General features: G+C 42.2%; 1 protein-coding gene across 1 annotated transcript in view; it reads left to right on the top strand.

Annotated features, from left to right (window-relative positions):
* Positions 1-738: 738 nt before the first annotated feature.
* ALDH7A1 (aldehyde dehydrogenase 7 family member A1) overlaps positions 739-27,961 on the top strand; it is a 230,707-nt gene continuing 203,484 nt past the window's right edge. The window contains exons 1-2 of the mRNA XM_069227229.1: positions 739-1,075; positions 19,305-19,358. Of these exons, the coding sequence (XP_069083330.1) occupies positions 881-1,075; positions 19,305-19,358 (249 nt within the window). The 5' untranslated portion in view covers positions 739-880. The remainder of the gene's footprint in view (positions 1,076-19,304; positions 19,359-27,961) is intronic.

The following is a 27,961-nucleotide window of genomic DNA, read 5'->3' as shown; positions in this document are numbered from 1 at the left end:
GCGGCTTGAACTCTGAGCGGTTCAAGGTTGCCATCCCCGGTTACCAGTCCTGTGCAAGATACTCGAGTTCTTCATGTTCAAAGCAAGCAAGGCCCAGCGAAACCAGGCCTTTAGTCCGGTTAATTTAAGACTATGAATTAACATAAAACATAGGTTATACATCCAGTTATGATATATTAGTACATTTTCTTTTCCATTTTTCCATTATTTAGCATCTGTTAATACACATGGTGACCACTGTCCGAGGGCACATTTTCAATTACACACATTATTTTCTAAAATTGTTTTCACTATGCATTTTTTTCATTAATAAACATACAATATTCTGAAAGCTGTCTTGTTTTATTGTAAAGCCTAATGTGCTTTACTATTTACATTGAATATTGCAGTAAAATTTGCATTGACTCCAAGTCCATGCATTCAAAGAAAAAACTGAAATCGAGCAGTACATCATATATGGACCTTGAAAACTTAGGACGACTGTAGGTTGTCATTTTGCTATTGACACACCTTAGTTTTCACGCGTCCATTCATCAATGTACTCAGTCATCAATACATTTACCCGTTGACTCATTCTGGCACGGCCCACTAACACAGCCGGACACACAAACTTGCTAATCAGTGGAGAAACACTTTCACGCATGAAATATGCCAGCCATTATTGCCGCTACTTCAGATTTTCATGAAGGTCTGATGTTCTAATATGGCTGCTCGGTTCGGCTGGGTCGTCCGTTATCTATTTCCACATTTCTATTACAAATGGATGCACCGCTGAGTTGAGGGTAGAGCCCGGCGCTCCCAATGAGCTTGCACCCCTGGTGGGGGCGGGTCTGCAAGTGAACTTGCACTATTAGCCTATTACAATTTCTCTCTCTTCGCCATGCAGCAGCTCAGCTTTACTTTCGCCAGACGGCTCTTGCTTTCCAGAAAGCTTGCGTTCCTCCGCAGCAGGCACCCGGCAGCGCTCATGTCTACCCTTCTTATCAACAAACCGCAGTATTCGTGGCTGAAGGAGTTGGGGCTGGCCGAGGAGAACCATGGGGTATACAACGGAGCGTGGGGAGGGAGAGGAGAGGTGAGTGTGCGCCTGTCAGAGTGACTGCTCTATGTTTAGCGAAGCATGCTGTGTAACGGGTCGACAGCTTAACTCATCCTCAGAATGTCCACTGAGTAACACGTTCAACCTCTCTCGCGTTTTCTTTATACAGCAGGCACGCTCCTTTAAACAGGCTACTGTTTTGTAGTTGTGTGATGTGTATGGAGGGGACGTTTGATTAAATCTCCACGTGGCTGGCGTCTACTAGCCGTAGTATTTTGTCTTTTTATGCCGCTTTACATCTAGAAAGCCATGTAGAGTATCAGGTGGCAAATACAAATCTAGGACCGAATGAGCTTCGCATGCGCTAGATGGGGAATCCCGACATTTCATACACTCGGGTTTTTCTTTAACGACTGGCCACCTGTTCCTCCTCCTTGTTACTTATGATCCTGTGTTGTGGCTGCTCATGTAGAGAGCAACTTTTAAACATCACCGCTACTGTGAACCTCTCAAAATAGAGCATCTAATATCCTCCCCGCCTCAGAAATATTCCCTTTAATGTACAGATATTTGAATAGGTAGTTGACTTCGTTCTACTTCTAGCCATGCTGTAATTATTAATATTGTCCGGATCGAGTGCTTGTGCCCAGTGATGTCTCATATGTTTTGCATAACTACCTAAAATATCCCTGGTAGACTTTGAGCAGTCGCTGTTTCTGTGCCATGAGTGGGCGTGAGGTTTGATTGAATGAAAACCTGGGCACCTACCACCTGCTTCCAGCTGTTGCGTCTCTTCGCCTGAATGGAGGAAACGCCAGGTCACGACACCCTTTAGTGAAGATTAATTTAGGAACATATACCCCCAGATGCAACAGCTGTTTAATTTGGGGCAAAATTAGGAGAACACGGCGTTGCTTCTTAGAAACGTCTTTTCGATTTTAATACTAAATCAGGGGTCAAAGCAGTTTTAAAACATGGGCAAAGTGGTCTCTAGCCCAGAGCCATATTTCCAGAGGGACCCTGATGGAGCCAGCGCTGTTCTGCAGAGTCTTACCCCGATTAGGTTGACTCATTCTTAAACAGATTTTTTAAATACCGTTTTCCTTTCATTTATTTTTAATGTGGGTGATGTTTCAGACCCCATTACAGATATTTTGCAGAGAAAGGTTGTGTTTATGTTTCATGCGACATCTATAAAATGTTTCTTTTAGATCAAAACAGAATCTGAGAAATGGGAGGGTGTCATAGAGTTATTTGCAGTAATATCAGTGAGCTGCTGCTGTGGTACAATATTGAAAACACAAGTCACTATCCCAGATTGTTAGATGTAAACATATTTGGATAAGTGTGCCTATGCACTGTCAGTGACAAGGGCATGAAATAACTGAATCATACATTCAAAGCTGTTGCGAACAGGGGCCGTCGAAATACGTTTGGCCCAGGGCCTCTCAAATCCTTAATGTCAGGGGCAATATTACCAGTAAAGTAGTTATGTTTCCACAGTGAGAAAATGCAGTTTGATTCGATTCGGGACTTTCCTTATGAATAAGGCTTCGGCAATCATGTTTATTATTAGTTTTCTGTTTTGATGTGCAGAGATGTTTATTCCAGGCTTGAGCTGATGTTAATCTGCACCTTATTTCCATGCTCAGCGACGAATTTATGAGTTGTTTATCATATGGACGTTTACATAAGTATTTTTTTTCCCGGTTAAAACTGAAATCTCTGCACTGTAATTGTTGATGATTCAAACACGGGGTTTGTAGGCCCAAGTGCTCCTGTGCTAAATGAGTACTTCTGCATTTACTTTTGTTTCCTTTCTACAGTATAGCCATACTCTGTGAAGGAGTTAAATGCTCAGACTAGAGATGTAGTACTTTTTGACACTCCTCCTGATTGGCTGCACAGGGACAAGATCCCATGTTTGGCATAACTAACCTGAATCATGTGCCCTTTGTAATTATGTCCTCCAAAGCTTTGTTCTTCCTGTAAGTGGTAGAGGCAGCCACAGTGAGTGATGCCTTTGTATTAGGATATACAATGTTTGATATTGTATAGGAAGATGGCTGAACAAGAGGAGTGGTTGTGGTTAACAGCTGTGTGGGCCTCAGGCCACGCAATCAAAATCAATTCAGTCTTTAATCCTTCTGAGCATAGCAAAGTTATTCCCATTACACAGGTAATAGTAGCATATTCCTCAGTGCTTCAAAACTGAAAGTCTGTGCTATTAAGCGCTAAAAATATTATTCACCCAAAGGACAGGAGAGACCTTTTCCATAGGGATTGTGCTATGCCACTTAGTCCCCTTTTTGTTTACCATCAAATTCCATTTTTAAATAAAGGGGTTCATTAACTGTTTGCTGACTTTCTCTATTAAATCTCACAAAATAGGTGTGTGATTGATTTTGTAGGGTCAAAACACACTCTCCAGGTGCAGGAAAACTGTTATAAGCTGATCTCTGCCTTGCCAAGCACATTTTTTCCCCCACCCCAAAAATAGTAATTCCAGCCTTTAACTTCCTTCTGAAAGTGAATGAGACACACATCCCTGGAAGTGTTCTAGCCTTCTTGACTTTTATTATTGAGGTGCAGCCTAGGGCCCTGTTGCACAGCAATGTAGGGTCTACTAACTGAGTATATCCTTCTTACCCATTGAGAAAAAATGTATCTTGTGAAAAGTTGAGAAATAATGCTCGGGCTTGACAAATGAAGTTAAGAGGAACTGTATCTTAGATGCTCAGCGTAGACTTTCTCCATTCTGGGGCAGGACCAAAGCTGATTTTCATATGATAAGTTTCAGCCTGCAGTAGCGCTTGCAAGTTAAAATGATAGACTGGTATGCTACCTCTCAAAAATATTACAGTGGTTGAGACTGGAAGTTTTTTGCCAGTCATCAATGTTTGTCCAGTCAAACAAGAACACTAAGATGAAAGAGAATATTTCACAATTCAATCAATCAATCAGGGAATTTGTAAAGCGCTCACTCACCCATGAGGGTCTCAAGGCGCTGGGGTGTGGGGGAGGGGGGGGTTGCGGGGTGCTGAGGCGCTGCTACTGCTCGAACAGCCAGGTCTTGAGAAGTCTCCTGAAGGTAAGGAGGTCCTTGGTCTGGCGCAGGTGGGTGAGAAGAGTGTTCCACGTCTTGGCGGAGAGGTGCGTAAAAGATCTGCTGTCGTTTGTAGTTCTGCGGATGTGTGGATGGTTGCGAGGTTGGCGGAGCTGTCAAGTCTGGGTGTAGAAGAGCAGCTGTCTGTTGAGGTATTCTGGTCCGGTGTTGTGCAGTGCTTTGTGAGCGTAGTTGAGGAGTTTGAAGTTGATTCTCTTGTTGACGGGGAGCCAGTGCAGGTCTCTCAGGTGGCCTATGATGTGGCATTGCATGTCCAGGATGAGGCGTGCGGAGGTGTTCTGGATACGATGCAGCCTTTTCTTGAGTTTGGCCGTGGTTCATGCTTTAAGCTTCATGTCGGCTATTTTAGTATAACTGGGTGTGTGGTGTAACATTTGGAAAGGTCATTTATCAATAGAGCTTCTTGCTTACACCGCTGTAATATGCGGGCGAATGCTCATCTAGAAATATTATTGAATGGATGGTCACACTATGTGAAATCCCAACCAGTGAATAATTCAGAGTGCCTCTTGAAGAGACCAGTTGAAGATAACACTAAAGGGGGGGGAGGGGAAATCATTGCCTCTTAGAGGCTGTGCCAAATGGTATCTTAATATATTGGCATTGTATGTGTTGACAGCAGGTGGGCAATTGTTTTGTGCTGGGAAAATACATAAAACGTGTTACGAGCCCTACCTCCTGGCAGTGCCACACTCCTTTGGTAAAACTACAAGAAAAAAACCTGCGGTGGAATAAAAATCTCTGCAGACCTGGTGTGTGATTTCCTCACCTCAAGATTTGTCATGAAAAGACTACTATATCAATCTGATGATGTCACATCTTGATGATGCTCAGCAGTGCCTGCTTCTTTTGGGGGCATTTTTGTTTCTTCTGGAAAAACTCCACAGTGAGTTTTATCTAGTCCATTTCAAAAGGCAATGCAACAGTGTTTGGACTCTGTCTGCCACTCATTTCTGCCGAAAATGTACTCGTCCAGGGAACTTTGAACTCAATAATTGACTGAGAGAAAGCCACCTTCAGCAATTCTCTCACTTCTAGCTCTTACCTTCATCTTGCATTCTGTTCTCGATGCACTTGGTCGAGCTGCTCCGATGCTATTTAAAGCAACAGAGACCAGATCTCACTGGAGTGAATTGAGCTCAAAGAAATCTGAGTTAGCAGGGTTTTTTGTTTATATTGGGTCAGACTTCCTCCCATTGTCTAGGTTTACCAATTGGTTCTAGTTCCAGTTGGATGACACACAAATACCTAACGGTTCTCTATTTTGAAACACAAACTGGTGCCTTTCTACTGACTGTGCAGCAACAAACTCAGTATCTTGCTTCCCCGTTTTTCCATGTCTGGAACTCTGTTCGTCCCCCATCCCTCGCTCCCCAACGTTATAGATTCCTGCCCCTGTTGTCTCGGAATTAAATGAGACTGATGTTACTTCTGGTTGCACACAGTTGTAAGCATAACTCGCTTCAGTACTGCAACATAAGGGCAGTGCAATGCCGCAATCACTGGCTAACTTTAACCACACCAAACATACACCATAACATTTACTTGGTGGCATTGAGAGAGCGTAGCTTATATAATCTATATTAACATGAAATGTTTATGAATTAATGTGTGATAATGCCACATAGAAATTGTATTAGTATAATTTGCTAAAACGTGCACTTGAGATGTGACCATGGGGAGTGGCCGCCAATATATACGGGGACTAACGAAAATGACGCATGTTTATGAAATATTGCATTTAAATAGTTTTGTACTAATTATTAATGATTATATTATTAAAGTTAGGCAAAATAAATCTTGTAGGCCTTAGTTAGTATGAGTCGAGGTCTAGCTACCTGGCTCTCTTATTGAATGTGTTTTCTAAACGTACAGTGTGCTGACTCGCAAAAGGACATGAACTCTTGTTTTTTTCCTTCAAACTAGAAGCTGAATGTAACTATAGTAGATCCGTTCTCATGAAATTCATATTGCTTGTAAAAATGTCTTAGTCAAAATGCAACAGTGTAGATTAGTATAATGTACAAGGTCATTCAAACCGGTACAGACAATGGAGCTACTGACCGAAGATGTGCAAAGAAATTACAGAAAGATGAAATCATACCGGACGTGCTACCTCCTGAAGACGTCAATCATATGGACCAATAAACTATCTGGGAACTAGTGTGGGGTGAAAGATTAATGACATAATCTGTTTTTAATTGGCTAAAGATAGTGGGGTGTAATATTTGCCCAATCAAGTTTTAGGGGAATGTACAACTAAAAGGGGATAAAAACCCCTGTCACCAGGAAGTGAATTGGAATTAGGGAGCAGGAGACCAGTAGAGATTGGTTAGGGAAATGCTATTGACTTTATCCAGAAACTTTGTCACTCTTTTTGATTACTTATTGGTTTACTTAAACCATCCTCTTCCTTAGATTGCCCATTTACACTTTACCTCCTTATGAGGGAAGTGTCCTGTTTTCCCGTGAGCTGAGTCTCTGACTGATGGCGAATCAACTGATGTCCTAAAGACGAAGACTGAACCTGAGTGCTGACCCAAACTTTGGAGGGTAACTGTGGCCATGAAATTGAGATTTTTTCTGTTTGCTTTTCCTTTCTAGGTACCAACTGCTTACATTTGACAGAGACCATAGCTAGATGTTTTCCAAATTGGTGTTCTAAATTGTTTTTCATGAAGCCCAACATGCCAATGCTAATCAGTGGTTAGGACAGGGGTTCACTAAACTGACGCAAATAGACAAATGACTGAATCTATGCTTTGTTGACCTGACGCGGTAATGACACTCTGCTAAAGTTGATCTATGTTGATGCTGTGTTATGTTCTAATAATTGCGTTCCTTGCTTTGGTTAAGTCTTATTTGAGTTGCCAAATCATGACAATGTTATTGAGTGCTATGCTTTTGAGATTAACACACCTGCTTTTAGAATTGTAATTAATAGGGAATGAAACTCGTAAAATTCTACTAAACTGGTGTGATTATTCATGACTGCAAGGTCATGGTAGTGTTTTGAGTTGATCACTGTCTTTGACTAGAGTGAAATGCATTGTGGTAATAAATATTGATGACATTATTGACGTACTGATTGACCTACTGATTAGCTATCTCTTCCTAAGGAGTCTCTCAACTGGGTCAAAAGATTCATTGGCCTAAAACGAATCCTGATGTGTAATAAAATTATCATAGAGGGACGCGTTAACAGTTCGACATTTTGTTAGTGTTTTCTGGTTAATACTTTTATTTTATACAATTTTCATCTGGACTTTCAGCTTTTTGTCTTCGAATTTCTATGCGTTGCGATTGTGATTCCCACATTTCTTCTTCTTTCTAATTGGCTTAAGGCTTGAGCTTGGGCCATCTATTGGAGAGTAATGACTATTTCCAGTATGCCTATATTCAACTGTCCTTTGTGAGTAGATGTATAAGGGTGTGTTGGTAAGTGCTAGGTACCTACCAACATTTCCTACTCCACTCTGAGAGTGACGTGGCAAAGAAAAGTATACTAGTTTCAAATTTGTTATTTTGCAAGGAGGAAAGTCTGACTGGATTGTAAATATTGGCAATCTGAGCTAGACTACTTGGTTACATTACTCCTTCTATTGTAGTCTGCTGTAATCACGCTTTACTTGTCCTTTTTTTTTTTTTTTTTCTTCCTTCTGTTTGCTTTTGTGAGATCTAGGATTGAGGCTGCTATTGGGGAATGTACTCATGTGATAGCCACTGCTGCTTACTTCTTTCCACACGTATTCTGTTTTCGGGATAATTATAAAAAGTCGAACAAGATTGAGAGTATGTAATGATAGGGCTTTTAGTGGGTTGGATCCTGCCAGGCCTCAGTCCCAGCAGTAGTTAAAAAACACTTTGAAACTGGTCCCTGTCCAGCTGTGTATTCATGCCCTTAACTTTAGTGGAAAACCACACTGATCCATTTCTCACCAGTTACTGTAAAAAACACTTGAGGTTTTCCAGATCAGTAATGCCATGCCGCCTACATTTCTCTTGTTTTACTTCATCTTTGCATTCTTTAAGGATACTTGCTTTTTTCAATATGTTGTGATTCTTTTTTCAAACGATATGACTCTTGTGTAAAGAATACTTTCGACTGAGTCACCTCTCAGAGTCTGGGTGAGTATAGGCTGTGGGATGTTCGTTTGAGACAGCCCACAAGTGAGTGCACAGATGTTGAGGTAGAAAGCAGTGCGAGTTTCTCACAGGGCCGATCAGTGGTCCACAAAGGTGCTCAGACTACATGCACATCTAATATTTGGCTTTTTTGAAGAGTGCACAGAGAACGATGGTTGCACATGTGCCAATTGTAAATGTGAGCTTTTCAGTTGGAGGATTTCTTAAAGATCTAGGTAGAAAAAGTGCCTAAGCATCTAAGAGAATGAGACTCCTAAGGAAAGTGGTGTGAAGTGGAGAATGGCAGTCTTAAACTCTGAAGGCCACTACCCTTCAATAGCCTTTAGTAATGTTTAATTCTCAGACTCCTATTTTCAGAATCGATAGGTTTTCATTTCTAAATGTTTGCAACAAAATCGTTGGTATTTATTCATCTGATATAGCTAACAAGCATTGGCAAAGCTATTAACTCTAGTTTGTTTTAGGTTTGTGTGCTTGTTTTGTGACATACCTGGTTGCATTAACATAAAACTGTGAGGCTGAGTGGTAATGTGGCACACATTTGAGGAATAGGATTTTAGTTAACATTTGTTTAAGCCACAACTTTAATTACATAGACCACACCTCTTAGAAAGCATTCCTAGTTACACTTTGGCCGTGCCCCTTTTAGAGACTCCCCTCTACCGTTTTCATCTGGCTTGAAGCACTGAGTAATTAAACTGTGTTGCTTAAAAGGAGTGCGAGCTTTAGTGGTCAAAATGTTTGCACAGGAGCGAGCTGCTACTCACTCGATGCCGTTTAGTTAGGGAGAGTGAATTTCTATTTTTTCCCTCTCTTACATTTAATTTCAGGCAGCAAGTGCTTATTTTGCTCCTAAATTCACAATGCAAATGCAAAAAATGTAGAAAGTGTATTCAGTGAGGCATGGTTTGAACACTTAAGTCTCTTTAATTCTTTTTGCACCCAGATCAACTTTTTTCTGGTGTTGTGCAACCGTCATTTTCAGACCCTTCTTCCTCTGCTGTGCCATCTGTAACTGATCACCTGTACTAGTACAAAGTGCAGATGTTTGTGGGTTTAAAATGACATGGTTACATTTGTTAATATGTCAATCTGTTACCTCGGATGTAGTTTGAAATAGCAACATAGACATTTTTGAGTCAAGTTCTGTGATGTAAGAATGTCCCCAGCTTAGTTTATCTTTGAATGATACTACAAATTTTATTTTTGGTCAGAGTTGGAAGACTGGAGTGTGTACATACTTTTTTATTGCTACTTGGAGGATGCCATGCTTTTAGTCTCTTCAAACGATAAGAACGAAAATGAAAGGGAAAACAATGCGAGGGGAAATGTTTTTTTTTTTAAAGTGTCATAATGTGGGAAGTAAGCAACATGGATGGATGGATGAATGATATTTTGGGATGGGAGGGGATGCTAGCTAATTTTTTTCCAACATCCTAGGAATTCTAAAGGTACCCAGAGTTTGTAGGTTCTCCTGGTGGAGACCAAGAAATTAACCAAGATACAGCACAATTTTTTTTTTTTTGTTGAAAAAAAGATCTCCTGAAGAAGGCTTGTGGGTTTTTTTTCCCTGAAGATGGCAGCATCAAAGGGTTTGAGGTGCTAAAATCACCATCTTCCTAGGTTTTAGGAACAGGCAGACTTGAATCAGAAAACCACAATTTTGGCATTTTACTGGGACATACCCCATTTTTACTATTTTATGTGCTTTCAGCCTCCTTCCAGTTACTGACAGGAATGGGTGTGAAACCAATACTGGATCCCGGAAAGCTAAACATTTCTGAAAAGTAGACAAAATTCTGAATTCAGCAAGGGGTCATTTGTATAGATCCTACAAGTGTTTCCTATAGAAAATAACAGCTGAAATAAAAGAAAAATTGAAATTGAGCTGGAAAAAAACAGCCATTTTTCTCAGTGTTTTACTCTGTAATTTTTTCCTACGATGTTAGATTTTTTTAAAGCAATATACCGTTGCATCTGCTGGACTCTTCTAGTTTGCGGGGAAATATAGGGCTTGTAGATTCATCAAGATCCCTAGGGACCCAGAGCCAATAGATGAGCTGCACCTTGCAATGGGTTTTCATTCTATACTGGGTATACAACAATTCATTTGGTGAAATGGGCACAAGATAAGATGTTGAGAAGCAGTGGTTATTTGCACATCTCTAAATTCTGGGGGTACCCATACTAGCATGTGAATTACAGGGCATTTCTCAAATAAACGTCTTTTTTTTTTTACACACTGGCTTACATTTGGAAGGAAAAAATGTAGAGAAAGACAAGGGGCAATAACACTTGTTCTGCTATTCTGTGTTTCCCCTAAGTCTCCTGATAAAAATGGTACCTCACTTGTGTGGGTAGGCCTAATGCCCGCAAAAGGAAATGCAACATGGACACCACATTTTTACATTGGAAACTGACTTGTTTTTTTTTAGAAAGTGCCTAGCTTAGCCGGCACCTAAGGAAACCTACCAAACATGTGCATTTTTTTAAAACTAGACACGTAGGGGAATCCAAGATGGGGTGACAAGTAGGGCTCTCACCAGGTTCTGTTACCCAGAATCCTTTGCCAACCTCAATATTTGTGAAAAATAACACTTTTTTTTTTTTTTTTTTTTCCCCTCACATTTCGGTAATGGAAAGTTCTGGAAGAAGAGGTTAGCCACAAACGTCCTTCTACCCAGTGCTCCCTGAGTCTCCCTCTAAAAATGGTACCTCACTTGTATGGGTAGGCCTAGTTCCTGCGACAGGAAGTGCCACAAAACACAACGTGGACACATCAAAATGATCTATTACAAAATTGCCTGTTTTTGCGGAGGGGGCACCTGCGTATTTGGTCCCAGGTGCTGCGGTGTTTTGCTTTACCGCTGACTGAGTGAAAATACACACACTGAGAGGAGTCGTAAAGATTCTCTGGAACGCACCTCTGAATCTGAAGAAGAAATTTCTTTTATCTTTTTGCAAGGCTCGTGAAGGAAGGCCTGTATAACCGAAAGTGTACCTTTTGAAATGTGGAAAAATGAAGTAAGACCATGTACAAAGAATCTTCAATCTATAAACAGCAAATATATATATATATACAAGGATAAAAACACCTATATTGATATGTGTATATATATATTCATATGCAAAGCAAATAATTATTAAAAATGCATCACCGTAGGGCCTGCCTGGTGATTCATCCTTCTCCTGCCACCAAGTTTTTGACCCCGGTTCGACCGCAACGAGAAAGAGAAAACTATACCATCCCGGGAAATATATCAGGCATTTGACGTCTAAATCCTGACTGAGGTCTCTGACTCTCCCACTGTCGACCTGGGTCTCTCACATATCTTAAACCAAGAAAGAAAGAGCTTTCTGGAAAAAAAACCTCTTGCTTTGTAAGAACTATTAAAAAAATGCTGGCTGTTTTAGCTGAGGTTTGAAAGAAACACGTCTGAACTTGGCCAATATCCCAAGGTGTCTCACCCAAGCCTAAGCCGTTCCCTGCTTTACCATAAACATCATTCTAGTACATTCTTATCTTGCTGACTGACTCCTCCACGTTATGTCCTAGCCCTTCGGTGAGAAAAGAACACGCAGAATAGAAAACACGTTGCATAACATGTTTTGTACAGAAAACTACTTGCACCTTTAACGTGGCGGTGATGCTAAGGCTAAGCTGAATACAAAATGGAGTCTTTAAATGGTGACCACTAATGTGACGCAGGACAGCTCAGCCAAGTGCAAAGTGGTGCGACGCGAAGTCATTGGTCAAAACACAAATCACTACAGGCGGTCATCTAGGGAAACCTACCATCCCTAGACATTTTTAAAAACTAGACACCCGTAGGAGTTCAGGGAGGTGTGGATCCCCCAACATTATCTTACCCTAGGTTTCCCTAGATGAAGGCCGCACCGGGACCAAAAATGCAGGTGCCTCCCCCTCTCTCCTCCCCCCCCCCCCCCCCCCCCCCCCCACCAAAAATCACCACCACCGAAACACTGGTAGTTTTGTAATAGATCATTATGATGTTCCCACGTCCTTCTGTGATGTTTCAAACACTAAAATGCGACACCTGATTACAGCGGAGCAGGTTTTTTCATTTTTACCACACATACTGGTTGGATTTGGCACGATGGTGAGTGATGGTTCAGTAGTTAAAATTTTATTAATAAGAGATTTCACAAAAATGAAATGCATTGTTAATAACTGAAAGGCCAAAAAACTGAACCAGTGACTTGCAGCTTGTGAGCTGTAAAGCCGCATTAAGGCACCAACCGCTTTACAGTCCATTCACGCACCTTTCCTACATTACATGCACAAGACCATTCACGCCGCCAGCCACGGGCCCAGCACATTACAACACTCGCATCAACAGACCGCGTCATTCAAAGGCCCATCACTTTCAGATGGTCACATGTCTGATAAAGCTATCACACCAGCTGATGAGAGTTTGTGGACTGGAGTTTGGCTGGCAGTGTGTTGCAGTTCACCGCCAGCCAAGCACCACCCCACACACACCGTGTTGTGTGTGTTTTTTTAATTATTTTTTTTTTTACATAGAAACTATTAACTAATTAGAAATAAGTACAAAACTACAAACACCAAAGCTCTAACTAAATACATGACAGTAATGCCAACCGTGAAACTGAACATATGAAAATATAAAAGAGGCAGTTTAGTCTCACAGTAGTTCCCATTAATTCTTCTGGGTGTGGTAACGTCTGAAACAGCAAGCCACACAGCCCAGGCTTTGAAGGACAGTCTGGGCAGTACATCCGCCTCTCCCTCCGGATACCTCTTCGGACACAGACTCTACATTTCTTAGTGGGCAAGTCTTTTTTGAAAGTGGGAGGAATGTGATTAGGAAAGTGGTGATTTTTCGTGGGGGCTCTTTGCCGGAGATCTTTTGAGTGTAAAGAATGCCGGTAGCTGAGTGCTAGTATGTGGGATTGGTATATGGGTATGTGAAAATAAAAATGGCTAGAGGTCTGGAAATATCGTATTTAACCAACCCACGAGGGGCCCGTCAGGCATTGCAGTGCCGGCCTGACGAGGAGCAAAAGCCTGATGATGAAGCATGTCATCATTTGGTGAATGAGGGCTCTTGCTCTAATAAGAGCAGACTCATAGACTCTATTACTTACTGTTTACATTTGTACTAGTTTATTGGCTGGAACTGTGTACTTTTGTTTTTTTGGTATTATGATGGGAGGACCGTACACAGGACCAACTTTTCTCTAAACACTCCCGACATATTAGCCCTTCTTTGTTTGTATTCAATTTTTCAATCTAGCCACATCCTTCACCACTGCTACTCTAGGAACTCTTGCCTGTTCACCACAAAAAGGCTCTCTATCACTGGCTCCTGAAATTTAACAAATTTCATCCTTGACTCAGGGGAACAATCCTTGAACACAGTAAAATCAGTAAAAGTTGTCAAATGAAACAAATGTATGGCCAACTTTTTATTCCTCACTTAAGACTTAGGAAGAGCAGTGCAAGGTTCTAACCTCTGATCTACTCTATCAACACCACCCATATGCTTATTGTAGTTCAAAATGCACGCAGGTCTGCGCACTTCTGCAACCTGACCCCAAACAGTCACAGGGGGAAGTACTCTCATCTTGGATGGTAGTTAGCATGTACACATCCCTCTTGTCTGCAAATTTCAGAGCTAGCAGCTCATTACTACGTAAGGCACTGCACTGTCCCCTCAAGGTTTTTTTTACATACAAGCTCGTTTGGATAGGCTTTCCGGTTAGAATGGATTGTGCCACAATCAACAGTGTCCACTCAGAACAATTCCCTGAACAACTGCAGTCCAGTGTAGAAGTTATCTAGGTACAAATGGTGACCTTTGTTAAACAGTCGTCTACCTAGTTTCCACACAAATTTCTCACTTACTCCAAAACTGGCGGACAACCAGGGGGGTCAATACTGGAATCCCTACCAGTGTAGATCCGGAAATTATACACATATCCTGTACTACTTTCAGACAACATATACATCTTAATTCCGTACCGTGCCCTCTTGCTAGGAATGTACTGCTTAAAAACCAAACACCCCTTGAACAGGACCAAAGACTCGTCTGCACTTCTTTGCCTGGAACAAACACCTCTGAAAACTGATCTACAAAATGTTCAAGGACAGGCCTAAGCTATAAAAGACGGTCACAATCTGGGTGATCTTGTGGCAAGGCTAAAGCATTGTCAACAAAATGCAGCATCTGAAGAAGAAGCAAATACCTATTATGAGTCATGGTTGCAGGAAATATAGCCGTTGCCATCAAGGGATTAGTAGACCAATAAGAAACCAGTGACTGCTTCCTTATCAACCCCATCAAAAAAGTCAAATCCAGGAACTTTTTCAACTCTTCCAGATTTGTGGGAATCCACTGGGTAGCTTTAGACTGAGACTTAAGTCTGGCAGCGTTGTCCCTCAAATACTGCTCCGCATACAAATGAGTCTTCTCAACAATCTCTTCCAAAAATACATTGTCCATAAACAACTGGAAGAAATTGACAGGCAAAAAGTTTTCCGTATTCGCTCTACACCCTGGGAGACCAGTAAAGACCGGCACCTGTGGCTGCTCCATGTTTGGGGCAACCCTGGTGTCACGTCTTCCAAAGGGAAGCCTTTCAGCCCCAAGCTGCTGCACTATTGGCATATAAGTGTCCTCTTCTAAAACAGGCCCTTAATCTGCACTGAGAGTGGCTTTCTCATCAGAAGATTCCTCTCGGACAAAAAACTCCCTGTCAGAATCTCAGTTCCTCCTCTGCCTCAGATGCAGTCAGTTTCATAATCGCGATCAGAAGATGACTCAAAAATCATGCCAACAACCTGCTGAGCAGTCACACTATAGCTAGCCATGATCCTTTCCAAGCTGTGCAACTTGCCAAATGCGCCAACAACAACCAGCACTGTCTAAAATAAATAATAAAGTGTGGCTTAACTACAAAAAGTTATGTACTCAAAAACTATACCACTCACTTGACTGAAAAAAGCTAGACTCACCAGCAACTACTCTGCAAAGACACAGCAATCACCAATGATATCCCACTAAAAATAAAATAAAATTAGACCTAAGACAACACAAATATTGTGCACAATTCTAAAGACCATTTCACACACAATCCCTGCATTTAGTACACTACCTACAAACATGTCATTCATGCATGGCAACAATATTCCTTTGGAGTAAATTGTTTTTACTTACCTAAAACATGCAACCACGCAAACCACAGGTGAACCACTGCCAAAACTGCAAGGAGCCACAGCAAAGGAAACAAAAGCTTTAAACTAGAACAAATAGGAGGAGAAATAAACTGTTATAACCACAAATGCAAATACTTCGCCAGGTGACAAACACCCCACCGCCAAGCATTTAGTAATTTTCCATGGTGCCTACGTGGATTCTGCCTCCCTTGGGGGCAGATGGGCCTAAAAAAAAATAATAATAATAATTCCGATCTGCCCCCAAGGGGGTCAGAAATGGGCATCAGTGAGGTGCCCCTTTCGAGGGGCGGCGGAAGGGGTGCCCCGTAGCCACAAAAAAACACACATCATGATCCCTGGAGCCTAGTGGGCTTCCGAAAACATGGCCGATTTAGCCCCGGGGAGTGGCAAAATATACTTTAAAAAAATCTTGCCCCCAATGCAGAGACCCTTGCCTAAGTGGTCGCTTCCCTAAAGCATTGTCATATACATAATCATCTGGTTCCAAGTGGGTTTGGACATGATGCACCCCCCTCTCACGCCCCCCACAACCAGGGGGGCTGATCGGCCAAAAAAATGGGCGATCTGCCCCTGTGGGGGGAGGGGGCGCAAAACACTGCTATAGTAATGCCCCAGGGGAGCGACACTTGTCTAAGGGGTCGCTCCCCAAAATAAAATAAACAATACATCCCCGGTGCCTAGTGTTGCTAGTGGGGGATTTCTGCTCCACAATCTCAAACCTCACAAGCGTTTGTGGAGCAGGAATCCATTGAAAACAGGCACATGGGGAAAGGAAAAACTCTTCTCTTTACCCTGTGTCCAGTTTCTACTCCCAACCACCCCCCAGGAGAAGGACTCACCTGTTTTGGGTCCAGATTCAGTGGCGGTCGGAACGCTGACACTCTCAGGTTGCTGCCAGCCAGCAGCCTGGGGGTCCCAGCGGTTGTAATCCACCAGGGCAGAGCTGCCCTCCGGATTACAAGTCCCCATACCACCAGCCTTTTCATGGCGGTTCCACCGCCATGGAAAGGCTGGCGGAATGGGGGCATCGGGAGCCTCGTGGGGGCCCTTACACTGCCCATGCACTTGGCATGGGCAGTGCAGGGGCCCTCCATTCACAGCACCATCGTGCATTCCACTGCCCAAATTATGGGCAGTGGAATACGTGACGGGTGATGCTGCACCGGCAGCATCGCCACCTTGCTGCCGGCTCGATTACGAGCTGGCTGCAATTTTAAGGCCCTGAGATGAACTCTGAATAGGGCTGGCGGTGTTTGGACTGCACAGGCAGTCTCTCAGCAGCTCGAGTTTGGCAGGTGGCTGCCACTGCCAGCCAAACGCCTAATGAGGGCCAGGGGTGTGGAATTTAATAAAATATCTACTTGTCCAGGGGGCAGGTTGCTTCTTACATCTACTTGTCCTGTAAAAAGGTTGGAGGGAAATTTAACTTGTAAATGCTCAAAAGATTTTGACATGAACAAATCTACACATGCATATTTGCTTGTGCTAAAACACAGTTCACAAATATTTTCTAGGAGTATGATTTCCTGGTCTACTTCTGTAAGTTCTTGTGAATTCATGAAAGCCACTAATTCAAAGACAATTACCATAGGTGTAATTAAGTGACATTCTTTAAGATGTGGGTCTCTAATTAGGTCTGGTATTAACGAAGACATTTTGTCCCAGATTCAAGAAAAGTGGCACTCCACATTGTGAAGCAGCACTTTTCTTGCGCCGCCCCTAACGCTACCATTTAAGATACGGTGCACCATGGCAGAATTAGATGCAATAGTGTCAAACCTTTTTACTCTGTTGTAGCGCTTTGCTCCACTAGCGTCAAAATATCTGTCACTAGTAAATGCAAGGAGGCCCATTGATTCCAATGGGTGCGTCCTTTAACGCCTGCTTTCATCAGGCATTTAAAATGAAACCAAAAATGGCACAATGAAATCTTCTCTACTTCATTGTGCCATTTTTGCGGGCCTCCTTGTGCCAGAACACCTCCTTTGCATACATTATGCATGGCGCATGCATAATGTGGCACAAATGGTCACAAAGTGGCGCAGTGCATGCATTGTGCCTCTTTGTAGATATGGTGCAGTGTTTTTGGCAATCTAATTCCACATTAGAGTACGAAAAATTACGCTAATGTGCCGTTAGATGGAGAAAGGCCATCATTAAATTTAGGCCTTTGTTTTGAATAAACATTTATTTCTCTATCTGTTGGCTGGCTTTATTGTGAGTGATTTCATTCTGCTCTTCCACAAGGAGCATATTGGCATACAAAGTAGTTTTGTACCGTGCAAGAAACCACTCTGGCAATCAGTGGCGTAATGAAACTGGAGCGGGCCCCTGCAAAGAACATGGAGGGCCCCTCCCTCCAGACTAACTCAGGGCAGGCGCTGTGCTGAGGGGACCCCCCAGAAGGGGGTAGCAAGACCTTTGTTATGCCACTGGTGGCAACGTATGCTTTTTGAGACCAAAAACATTTTTTATTTTTGCCAGTGTTTGCTACAATTGTAAGGGCCTGGCAGTTCCCACAAGAATAAAGTGTTACAAAAGCCATGGTAAAACCAGACAAAACCAAAAGACTCACGAAAAAATGTTGGATCGGTTGGCTTTGCCAGTTCTTGTTTATTTTTATGCTTTTTATAATCTTGTTGAAAATGGTTACACTGACTTTCCATTAGGAATATTTTTGGGAAATACTAGCATGCATCAACATGTTTTGCTACAGGGCGCTTCAAAGAAATATCACCTAAAATTTCATAGAAGCGAAACGTTTGTTTTCCTGCTTGCTTGGTTTTTTTTCCAGAACATTGAATTTTGAAAGCAAAGAATCACCCTTGCTTACAAGCTGCTGCAAACATCTGCATCTAATCAGAGAGCATTCTGTGAGCATTATGCCTAGCCTCATACTGTTAAACTTTTCAAACAAGTGTGTACACTTATTTCTTTTTTATTTTAACTGTAGCCACTGCCAATAGTGCAGTGTGACCTTAAAACTTTTATTTACAGTGCTCACCCTAATAATGACAGCTTTTAATTAATTAACCTTAAAAACAAGTTCGAACAGCATTAACTTTTGGACACACACATTACCTCAACTGCAGACAAATCCCTTCTCTGTAAACTGGCAGCCAAAGGGTTTGTGCTGCAGGGGGGTTAGGTTTACTTGTCCCAAGGACAAAATGAACATGAAAACTTGTTGCCTTTGACCTCAAACAATATGTCCTGGGCGTCTGGCGATAGGAATTCCACATCCCAAAGGGCCATAGTTTGGAGTATCCCAACATTGGTACAGGGTCTGTTTGCCACACAAGTGGAGTTGGCACCAAAAAAAAGAAAGTTTCATTTAATGATCTACTTTCACTATTCTGTAATTATATTTCTTTTCACTCCCACACAAAAAAACTAGTTATTTGGCACTGGCTGAGACAGTCTATCCAATGTTCAGCCAGATTTATACCCTGTTGCCTAATCCCATCCAGGTGTATGTTGCATGTGTTTGTGTATGTGGCTATTATATTGTACGCATTGTACTTATAAGCGAAGCCGAGTTATGGAGGCCTATAGGTTCCATGTTTAAAGCCCATGGCCTGTTCCTCTCCACAAGATGGTGGTGATGTTGTTTTCCCAATCAGCAGAACTGTATCAGGTTGGGAGGAGACCTTGCCAGTGAAGTGCGATTGTTTTACTACCAAATCCATGGCCTTTACCTAAAATATTTTTAACATTTATGTCTCTTTGATATGTGTAAGTTGTAAAGTGTAGTTACTTTTTCCATTTAGGTTTTGACTTCATATTGTCCAGCTAACAACGAGCCCATAGCGAAAGTCCGACAAGTGAGTATATCCTCTTTGTAATCTGCATACACTGTTTAATTTGTATTTCTTGTTTATTTTAAGTGTATGCACTGATTATGTTGAAAAGGTTTTGGAATTCAAATTTTTTCTAATTCCCAACATTTAACACATTCTTTTGAAATACATTCTAACCATATTGCTAATTAACTGAAATTTTAGATATTCTATTCTGGCTCTATTCTCCTTAATATTTTTCCCACATTTACAGTAATTCTCCTCTGTTTTCTGTTCTGGAATAGTGTATGAGCAGGAGGGTGGTAGAAATTGGGTGGGTATAAAAGCTTTTACTCATCAGATGTAGACACATAATAGACAGCAAACAACAGTAACTGGCCTTGTTTTCACCACTCAATAATCGAACCAGGCTGTCTCCTGTTTCTGCCTATAAAACACCATACACCTGTAGATACATTTAAGTGTTTCCTTTGCTTAATTCCTTATGAGGTGGAGATTCAGATGACACATGCAGTAGTCCTATTCTCATTCTTATCACTATATGAATACTTCCCTGTCCATCTTAGCCTTATTAACATCAAAATGCTTTTGTCTGGGTTTTATCAATCAAGAATTTTTAAAGTGCAATAGATCCTCATCAGAGTGTCCCGGTGCTAAATATACTACAGCAATTCACCCAGTCTACTGAGTAAAGCCTTAAAAAGGTCTGATCGACTAGCCAGGCACTTACAGCCCTCCTATAAAGATATACATCCCCCGATCTTGTGACATTGAAGTATAAGTTGGTTCCATGTTGAACTGCAGGATAGGAGAATGACGCGCTTCGCCATTTCAGTTTTTTTGATCCTTGACAACAATAGTAAGTTTGCATCAGACAAACGGATGGTTCTAGACTGATAATAATGCTGTTGCCTCATTGAAAGATAGCGGGGGTATGTGCCATAGAAAGCTCTGAGCCAAGACCAGTGCCTTAACTTAATTCTTTCCTTAACAGATAACCAATGGAGGTCCTTCCGATGCAGTTGACAGATGCCTAGGCTCTTTTAAGAGTAATCTAGCTGCTGCGTTCTGAACAATCTGCAATCTCTTTAGCGGATAGTGAGGCAGACCTAGGTACAGGATATTAGCATAATGCATGCAGCATAGATTATTGTCCTCTGTGCCAGAAAAGGAACCCGTCACAAAAACTTGTTTAATGATCTTAATAAGGTAAAACATGACCTGACTACAATAGAGATATGCCTGTGCATGGAGAGATTAGATTCAAACTTAACCTTTATATTCCGTGCTAGGGTGGTGGTTTACGTTTTTGGGGGTCCCCCACTCTGGCCAGCATTCCTGATCCCATCTTGGCACGGGAGACCCACATAGCATGATTTCTGTTCTTCCAGTGTCATACTGAAGATTGCCGGCTCCCATCCACTTAAAAAAGCTGCCAAACAGTTCTTAAAGGCTTAGTAGGACTCTGGGGTATCCTTGTCCATTTGAAATATGGAGCAGGGTATCATCTGCATAAGATGTAATATGGACCCCAAAGGTACCACAAATGAGGCCAGGAGAGCCATATAGATATTGAAAAGAAGAGGGCTCAAGGCTGAGCCCTTTAACACACACCCATTTAAGCACTTTTGGCTCTGAGGAATATGGGGCCAGCCACGCTGCTGGAGTTTGATTCTCCAGAAATGAGTGGAACCATGCCAGAGCAGCGCCAACCACACCAATGCCCTCTACATGTAACGGGAGTGTGTGGGAAGCCATGTCAAATGCAGTTGATAAATCCAACAGGATGAAGGTGATCTGTTTACCCTCATCCAGTGCCAATTTAATAGTCTGCCACTTCAGCCACTGCAGTCACCGTGCTGTTGTGGTCCAAACCCAGATTGTGAAGAGTGAAGAAATTTATGCTGTTGTAAGTAAGAGGATAGCTTTGCATTAATAGGTTTTCAAGCATCTTAGAGGCATCGAGTAGTAACAAAATAGGCCTAAAATTGAATTGACCAATTGCTTTTTTAGCAGAGGAATCAGTCTAGCTACTTTCCATCAAGACGGGAACCTAGATGATTGAATAAATAGTTCAAAATGGGTTAATTGATGTAATCACCTAGCTATAATCTTGGGAAGACAAGGATCCTTTGCTGAGCCTGACTTGCATGTCAGAATGGCTTGCTCATACTCCTGGTGAGAGATCTGAGAAAATTCACACAGCTTATCTGTGCTCCCCTGCCAGTTGCCTGTGGATATAATCTTAATGCCCTATAGAGCCTTGTTTAGTTTTAGATTTGTCACAATTTTGACAGTCTTTTGCATGAAAAATACTTATATAGTGTGGCCAGCGCAGTAATAGGCTGTGAGAGGGTCATGGATTGGAGAAAATATTTAACCCTATTGAAGACTTTGCGTGTCCTATTACCAGCATAAAGTATTAGTTCAGAGAAAAAGGTTTTCTGAGCCTGTCTTATCAATCCATGATAATGCTTCAGTGCTAGCCTACAGAACTCCTTATCCTCTGCTGAATAATGTCCCCACTGCCTTTCCAGATGTTTACAGCGTTTCCTTGTTTCTACCAATTCCATCAAAAACCAGGGGGAATGAAGGTGCCACTATGTTTTTTGGGGGCCACCTTGTATGCCATCTCTAGAAGCCATGTACTCGAACCTAAGGTATCAGCCTCCACCTCACCAGTCAATATTAGCTTTGAACACCTTAACACTGACTATTTCTGGTACTTTAGCCTTCTCCCATCCCCCAGAATATCTAGGGGTGATTGGAGCATCTCTTTACGTAAAGCCCATATCTATGTCACAAGTAATTAGAGAGTGGTCTGACCATGGAATATCTTCTACCTTTCGAACACTAAGTTCCATATTTGAGAAAATGGGGTCGAGAATGTAGTGTACCTGATGAGTCAGTAATTAACAAATTGATTGAACTTTGGGGATGCCAGCTTTTCTAGCAAAGTTGTTGTTGACGCATTTTCGATTTTTATATTGCAGTCCCAAGGAAAATGAAATTAAAGAGCTGCATTAGATGATTTGCATTGGTGTCATTCAGAGACTTAAAGTCTCTCTGGTACCCGATATACCAAGGTCCCTGCAAGGGATAGTTGTGCTGAGGTAGAAATACAGAAACCTGGGGCCTTTGTGCTAAGGTGGGAAGGGAAACGGTTGAGCACTTAAGTTAGTTCTTTAATACAATAGCTACACCACCCCCTCTGCCGCTAACTCTGCTAAAGTGAACCATAGAGTAATTAGCAAGTACAGCCAGAGCAATATCCGGGGCAGAGGAAGGGTTAGTCCATGTCTCAGTTAAGAATAATTTATCTGTTCATTGCTGAGTAAATGGAAAATATATAATGCGTTTTTATGCAAGGACCGGACGATAAACAAAATTGCCTGAAGGTCAGGATGTTCCCGCCTCTGCCCTCCAAACTGACTAGATGCTGCAGACAGCCTCTTTGAGCTCACCACCCACGCAAGGGCAACCTTTCTCCCACCCTTGCAGAGCAGGAAGGGTCTCGGCCTGAATAAATCATGAGCGGAGCAAGATAAGTGCGAGGGAATACAGGGTATAAGATTTTTTTTTAATTTTTTTTAAAATACTTTATGCGACCTTCATACACATTGAGTGATCCCTTATGTGAGTTATTTTAAGCATACATTAATGATGCGTTTGCATCCCACCATCAGCACTTAAGCCCTTAGCTGCTGGACCTTTCCTGCCCCCCCCCAGTTCTGCACCCTTTTTTAGCTATTTGAGGTAAGTCACACTCGGGGCCCCATAACTTTTTGTCCACGTAAGCTACCCATGCCAAATTTGTGTCCTTTTTCCAACATCCTGGGGATTTTAAAGGTACCCAGAGTTTGTCGGTTCCCCTGAAGGAGACCGAGCAATTAGCCAAAATACAGCTAAAAGTTGGGATTTTTGGGAAAATGTGCTGCAGATGAAAGCATCTGTGTTTTTTTTTTTTTTATTTATTTTTTTTTTCCCCTGCAAATGGAATCAACGAAGGGTTTGCGGTGCTAAAATCACCATCTTCCCAGCTTTCAGGAACAGGCAAACTTGAATCAGAAAACCAACTTTTCAGCACAGTCTTGGCATTTTACTGGGACATACCTCATTTTTACTATTTTTGTGTGCTTTCAGCCTCCTTCCAGTTAGTGACAGAAATGGTTATGAAACCAATGGTGGATCCCGAACAGCTAAACATTTCTGAAAAGTGGACAAAATTCTGATTTCAGCCAGGGGTCATTTGTGTAGATCCTTCAATGTTTTATTATAGAAAGTAACCGTTGACATAAAATATTGAAATCGAGTTGAAAAAAAAAACTGTAACAATTCCACCTATGGCAGATTTTTTAAAGCAATATACCGTTAAGTCTGCTGGACCCTTCTGGTTGCGGGGATATGTAGGGCTTGTAGGTTTATTAAGAAACCAAGGTATCCAGAGCCAATAAATGAGCTCCACCTTGCAAAGGGTTTTCATTGTATACCAGGTATACAGCAATTCATTTGGTGAAATATATGAAGAGTGAACAATAGGTATCAAGGAAACATATGCATTTCCGAAATGGGCACAAGATACGGAGTTTAGAAGCAGTGGTTATTTGCACATCTCTGAATGTGTAGGTACCGATACTAGCATGTAAATTACAGGGCATTACTCAAAATGACTTCTTTCTTACACACTGTCTTACATTTGGAAGGCACAAATGTAGAGAAAGGCAAATGGCAATAACAATTTTTCTTGTATTCTGTGTTCCTCCAAGTCTCCTGATAGAAATGGTACCTCATTTGTGTGGGTAGGCCTAGTGCCCGTGACAGGAAATGCCTCAAAACACAAAGTGGTCTCATCACATTTTTTCAACAAAAACAGATGCTTTTTTGCAATGTTCCTAGCTGTGGTTTTTGGCGTCTTTCGCAGCTGGCACCTAGTGAAACCTAGCAAACCTATACATTTGTTAAAACTAGACACCTAGGGGAATCCAGAATGGGGTGACTTGTGGGGCTCGCACCAGGTTCTGTCACCCAGAATCCTTTTGTAAACCTCAAAAGTTGTCTAAAAAAAACTTTGTCCTCACATTTCAGCTATGCGAAGTTCTGGAATCCGAAGGAAGCCACAAAATTCTTTCCACACAGCATTCCTTCAAGCCTCCGGATTGTGTGGGTAGGCCAAGTGCCTGCAGCAGGAAAGAGCCCAAAACATAATGTGGCGATAATGATAACTGAGTTGAGTGTACTAATTACTCCTGGGATCTGGAACCATTTAGGGAAACCTAACAAAACCAGATATTTCTGAAAACTAGACACCCAGGGGAGACCACTGAGGTGTGGCTTGTGTGGGTTCCTCAAAGTGTACACCCAGAATACCCTGCAAAGGTGAAACGTTAAAGAAAAACACTATTTTTCCTTGTGTTTCTGTGAAGTAAACTGCAGGAATATGCATGGATCCGAAACATCATACCATCTAGCGTTCCCCCAACTTGTCCAGATTAAGAACTCTACCCCACTGGTGTGCCTGGGCCTAGTGCCTGTGACAGAAATGGATCACACAGGGGCGTATGGTAGTCCTTGGATGAGGGCTACTGTTGACCCTGAAGTGATCCATTCCGGACGCGGGCACTAGCCACAGGCACACAAATGGGGCTGTGTTTTTATCAAGACACGTGGGGAAGCACTGGGTAGTAGGAATTTTGTGGATCCCTGTGCATTCCTGTAGTTTAAATTACAGAAAAGCAAGGAAGAAGTGTTTTTAATCAACGTTTGACCTTTGCAGGGTATTCTGGGTAAGAAAACTTTGTGGAATCCACACATTCCACACCTTCGTGGACTGCCCCAGGTGTCTAGTTCTCAGAAATGTTTTGGTTTGGTAGGTTTGCCTATATGGCTGCTGAGCCCAAGACCAAAGACATAAGTGGCAGCCTTAAAATAACAGGCTGTTTTGTGATAGGTAATTTTGATGTCTCCACAATTCGTTTTGGGCCCTTCCCTCTCAGGGTCACTTGACCATCCACCCACCCAAGTGAGGCAACGGTTTCCTTTGGAGACTTAAGGAAACGGTGGTTGGTAGGAAATTTGTGGCTGCCTGCAGATTCCAGGACTTTCCTTCCGGAAATGCAAGGAAAATGTATTTTTTAAGCAAAGTTTGTGATTTGAAGGGGATTCAGGGTGAAGGTAAACTGGTGAGAACCACGCAAGTCCTGCATCTTTGGACTCCCTTGGTACTAGTATGTTAGTTAATCCACCACTCCCACTGGTTGGTTTTAGCACCTTCAGAAATTATGGTTTCAAGGCATGACTACTTATCACAGGATCTGAATATTGAAACCAAGCCTTCTGAAGAAGAGCCATAAAGTTATTCACGGCACCAACTGCTTTATGGTCCATTTACGCCCAAAACACAACACTTTCACACACTTTCAGCTATGGGCCCAATCCAACTAATTGCTGCACTCACATCAATTTATCGCTGCCAGACAAGGGCCCATTGCATTCATACACCACAGGAGGGAATAAGTTTGACTACATTTTACCACCTGTCAAGTAACCACCTCCTTCTTCCTGAACACTACCGAAGGCATGCATATGGAACCTTTACTAATGGCTCCCATGACAGCCACATGAGGCTCAGGAAGACATGTTTTTCATTCGCCTTTAGCGCACTCACTGTTCTAAATCCAACTCCTCCCAGTTTGTGGATGCAAGTTGGGGGTTTCCAAGAATGCCTTGTGAAGCCTATCCCTTGAACTGAGCGAGCATATCTACCTTCAAAACTAAGGCAGACATGCTGGGGAATTTTTGCAAAGTTGCCTACAGAGAATGTCATGAACTATGAAGAATGGTAGTGTTTGGCACACAGGGTAGTCTGTGGGAACGTAGTATATGTCCCAGCCATTGTTATGTGCAGTGCTGTCACTGTAATGCACCTATTACACAGCAAAATGAACATCTGCTAAGTTCTGATGGAGAATGAACATGGCAAGCAGATCAAACAGTGACCCATACATGTCCTTGTCCTTCAGTGCCAGCGTATCACCAGTGGGTTTGAATTGATAGGTGTAGATGATGTGCAACTGTACTACCCTTGCTATCTGCCTTCTACCTGTGCACTATCCCTGGGAAACCACACCTATCTTAAGCTTTTCTTACCTGTTCATGTATCTGTCCTCATCAAAGTCCTGACCAATCCTGTATAATTGCCAAGTGAACCTATACTAATGCCTTCCGCCATTAGCTACTTTAAGCTCAAGAAAACATGTCTTTCATGCGCCATCAGCCCACTTACTTTGCTAAATCCAACTCTTTCCAGTTTATGGATGCAAGTTGGGGTGTCCGAGTATGCCTTGTGAGGCCTATTCCTTGAAATGAGCAAGCACATCTACCATTGAAACTAAGGCAGAGATGATGGTGAATACTACCTAAGGTCTCAAAAGTAAAAAGCCAAACAAATGTCCTGTGGGACTCATTCACCAACTCTTCTACTTTTGCTTCGAAAGGGCAGCTACAAATTGATCTTGCACACTTTCAAAAAGTAGAAATGTTGGTGAATATGTCCCACACAACATTTGTTTGTCTTATTCAACTTACTCTGGTTCTCGTTGGCAATCAGGTTGGTCCTTGTGTAGCATACATAAGTCCCCTAACAAGCACTTCAAAATTCTGTTCCGCCTTAAACGTTTTGCCACACAGGGTACTCCGTGACAATGTGGCAGAAGTACAGTCCACTAGTATGTGCAGTGTGGGGACTATAATGCACGTTAATCAACCAGAACGTCTACCACGTTCTGACAGTGGATAAATGTGTCGAGCAGGCTATAAGGAAGTCCATGATTTCCTGAAGTAGATGAACTAAAATTCTGTGGCTACTTGCCTAACAAAGCATTGGCCCATGGACATTCAGTTTTCATGCACAGCGACTGAAAGGTTTACCCAACGGCAGCTCCAGGTCAGTCGATTTCCCAGAAGTTTACTTTAGTATGATACAACGTAAAGCAAGTAGGGAACCGGAGGTCTGGCTGAGATGGGCACTGGGGACAATAGTAACAACTCTGTAACAACTCTGTAACTTCTGTAGCAGCAGTGAGGTTTTCAATTGCAGACAGCTGGAAGTCTAGAAAAGACACAAGTCTTCCTGTGTCTGTCTTGCAATAAACCACATACAAATTGTATATTGCCATCTGGATCAGGTGGGTAAACGGCTTATTGTACCAAGGGCGAGTTTTACGACACGCTTTGTATGTTTGAAGAACCTGGTCGTTCCTGTCCACTTCGCCCATGTACTTATCGTAATTAAGTATACAGGTGGGCTTGTAGACTTCAGCCATCTCTGACCCCAAAGCGTGATGACAGAAGTGCTATCATGAATTGTAGTGAGCATATATACATCACGCCTATCTGCGAGTAGTTCGTTGGAATGCAACGCAGTACTCTGGGATTTCTTGAGCTTCTTGCAAACAAGCTTCTGTGTGAATCCTTTGCGGTTACAACAAACTGTACTGCCGGCCACAATGCCAGTTTGTAGAGCTCACTGACCAGCTCTACTACTGTGTATAAATTGTCCACATAAAGGTTATAACAGTTGTGAAGGAGTGGCTGGACCAGCTCCATACAATCTTCCCTGTGACCCCTAT

Source organism: Pleurodeles waltl, chromosome 1_1, assembly GCF_031143425.1.
Source record: "Pleurodeles waltl isolate 20211129_DDA chromosome 1_1, aPleWal1.hap1.20221129, whole genome shotgun sequence".
In the NCBI taxonomy this organism is placed as follows: domain Eukaryota; kingdom Metazoa; phylum Chordata; class Amphibia; order Caudata; family Salamandridae; genus Pleurodeles; species Pleurodeles waltl.
The sequence above is the reverse complement of the archived record's forward strand: the minus strand, read 5'-3'. Positions and strand labels throughout refer to the sequence as shown.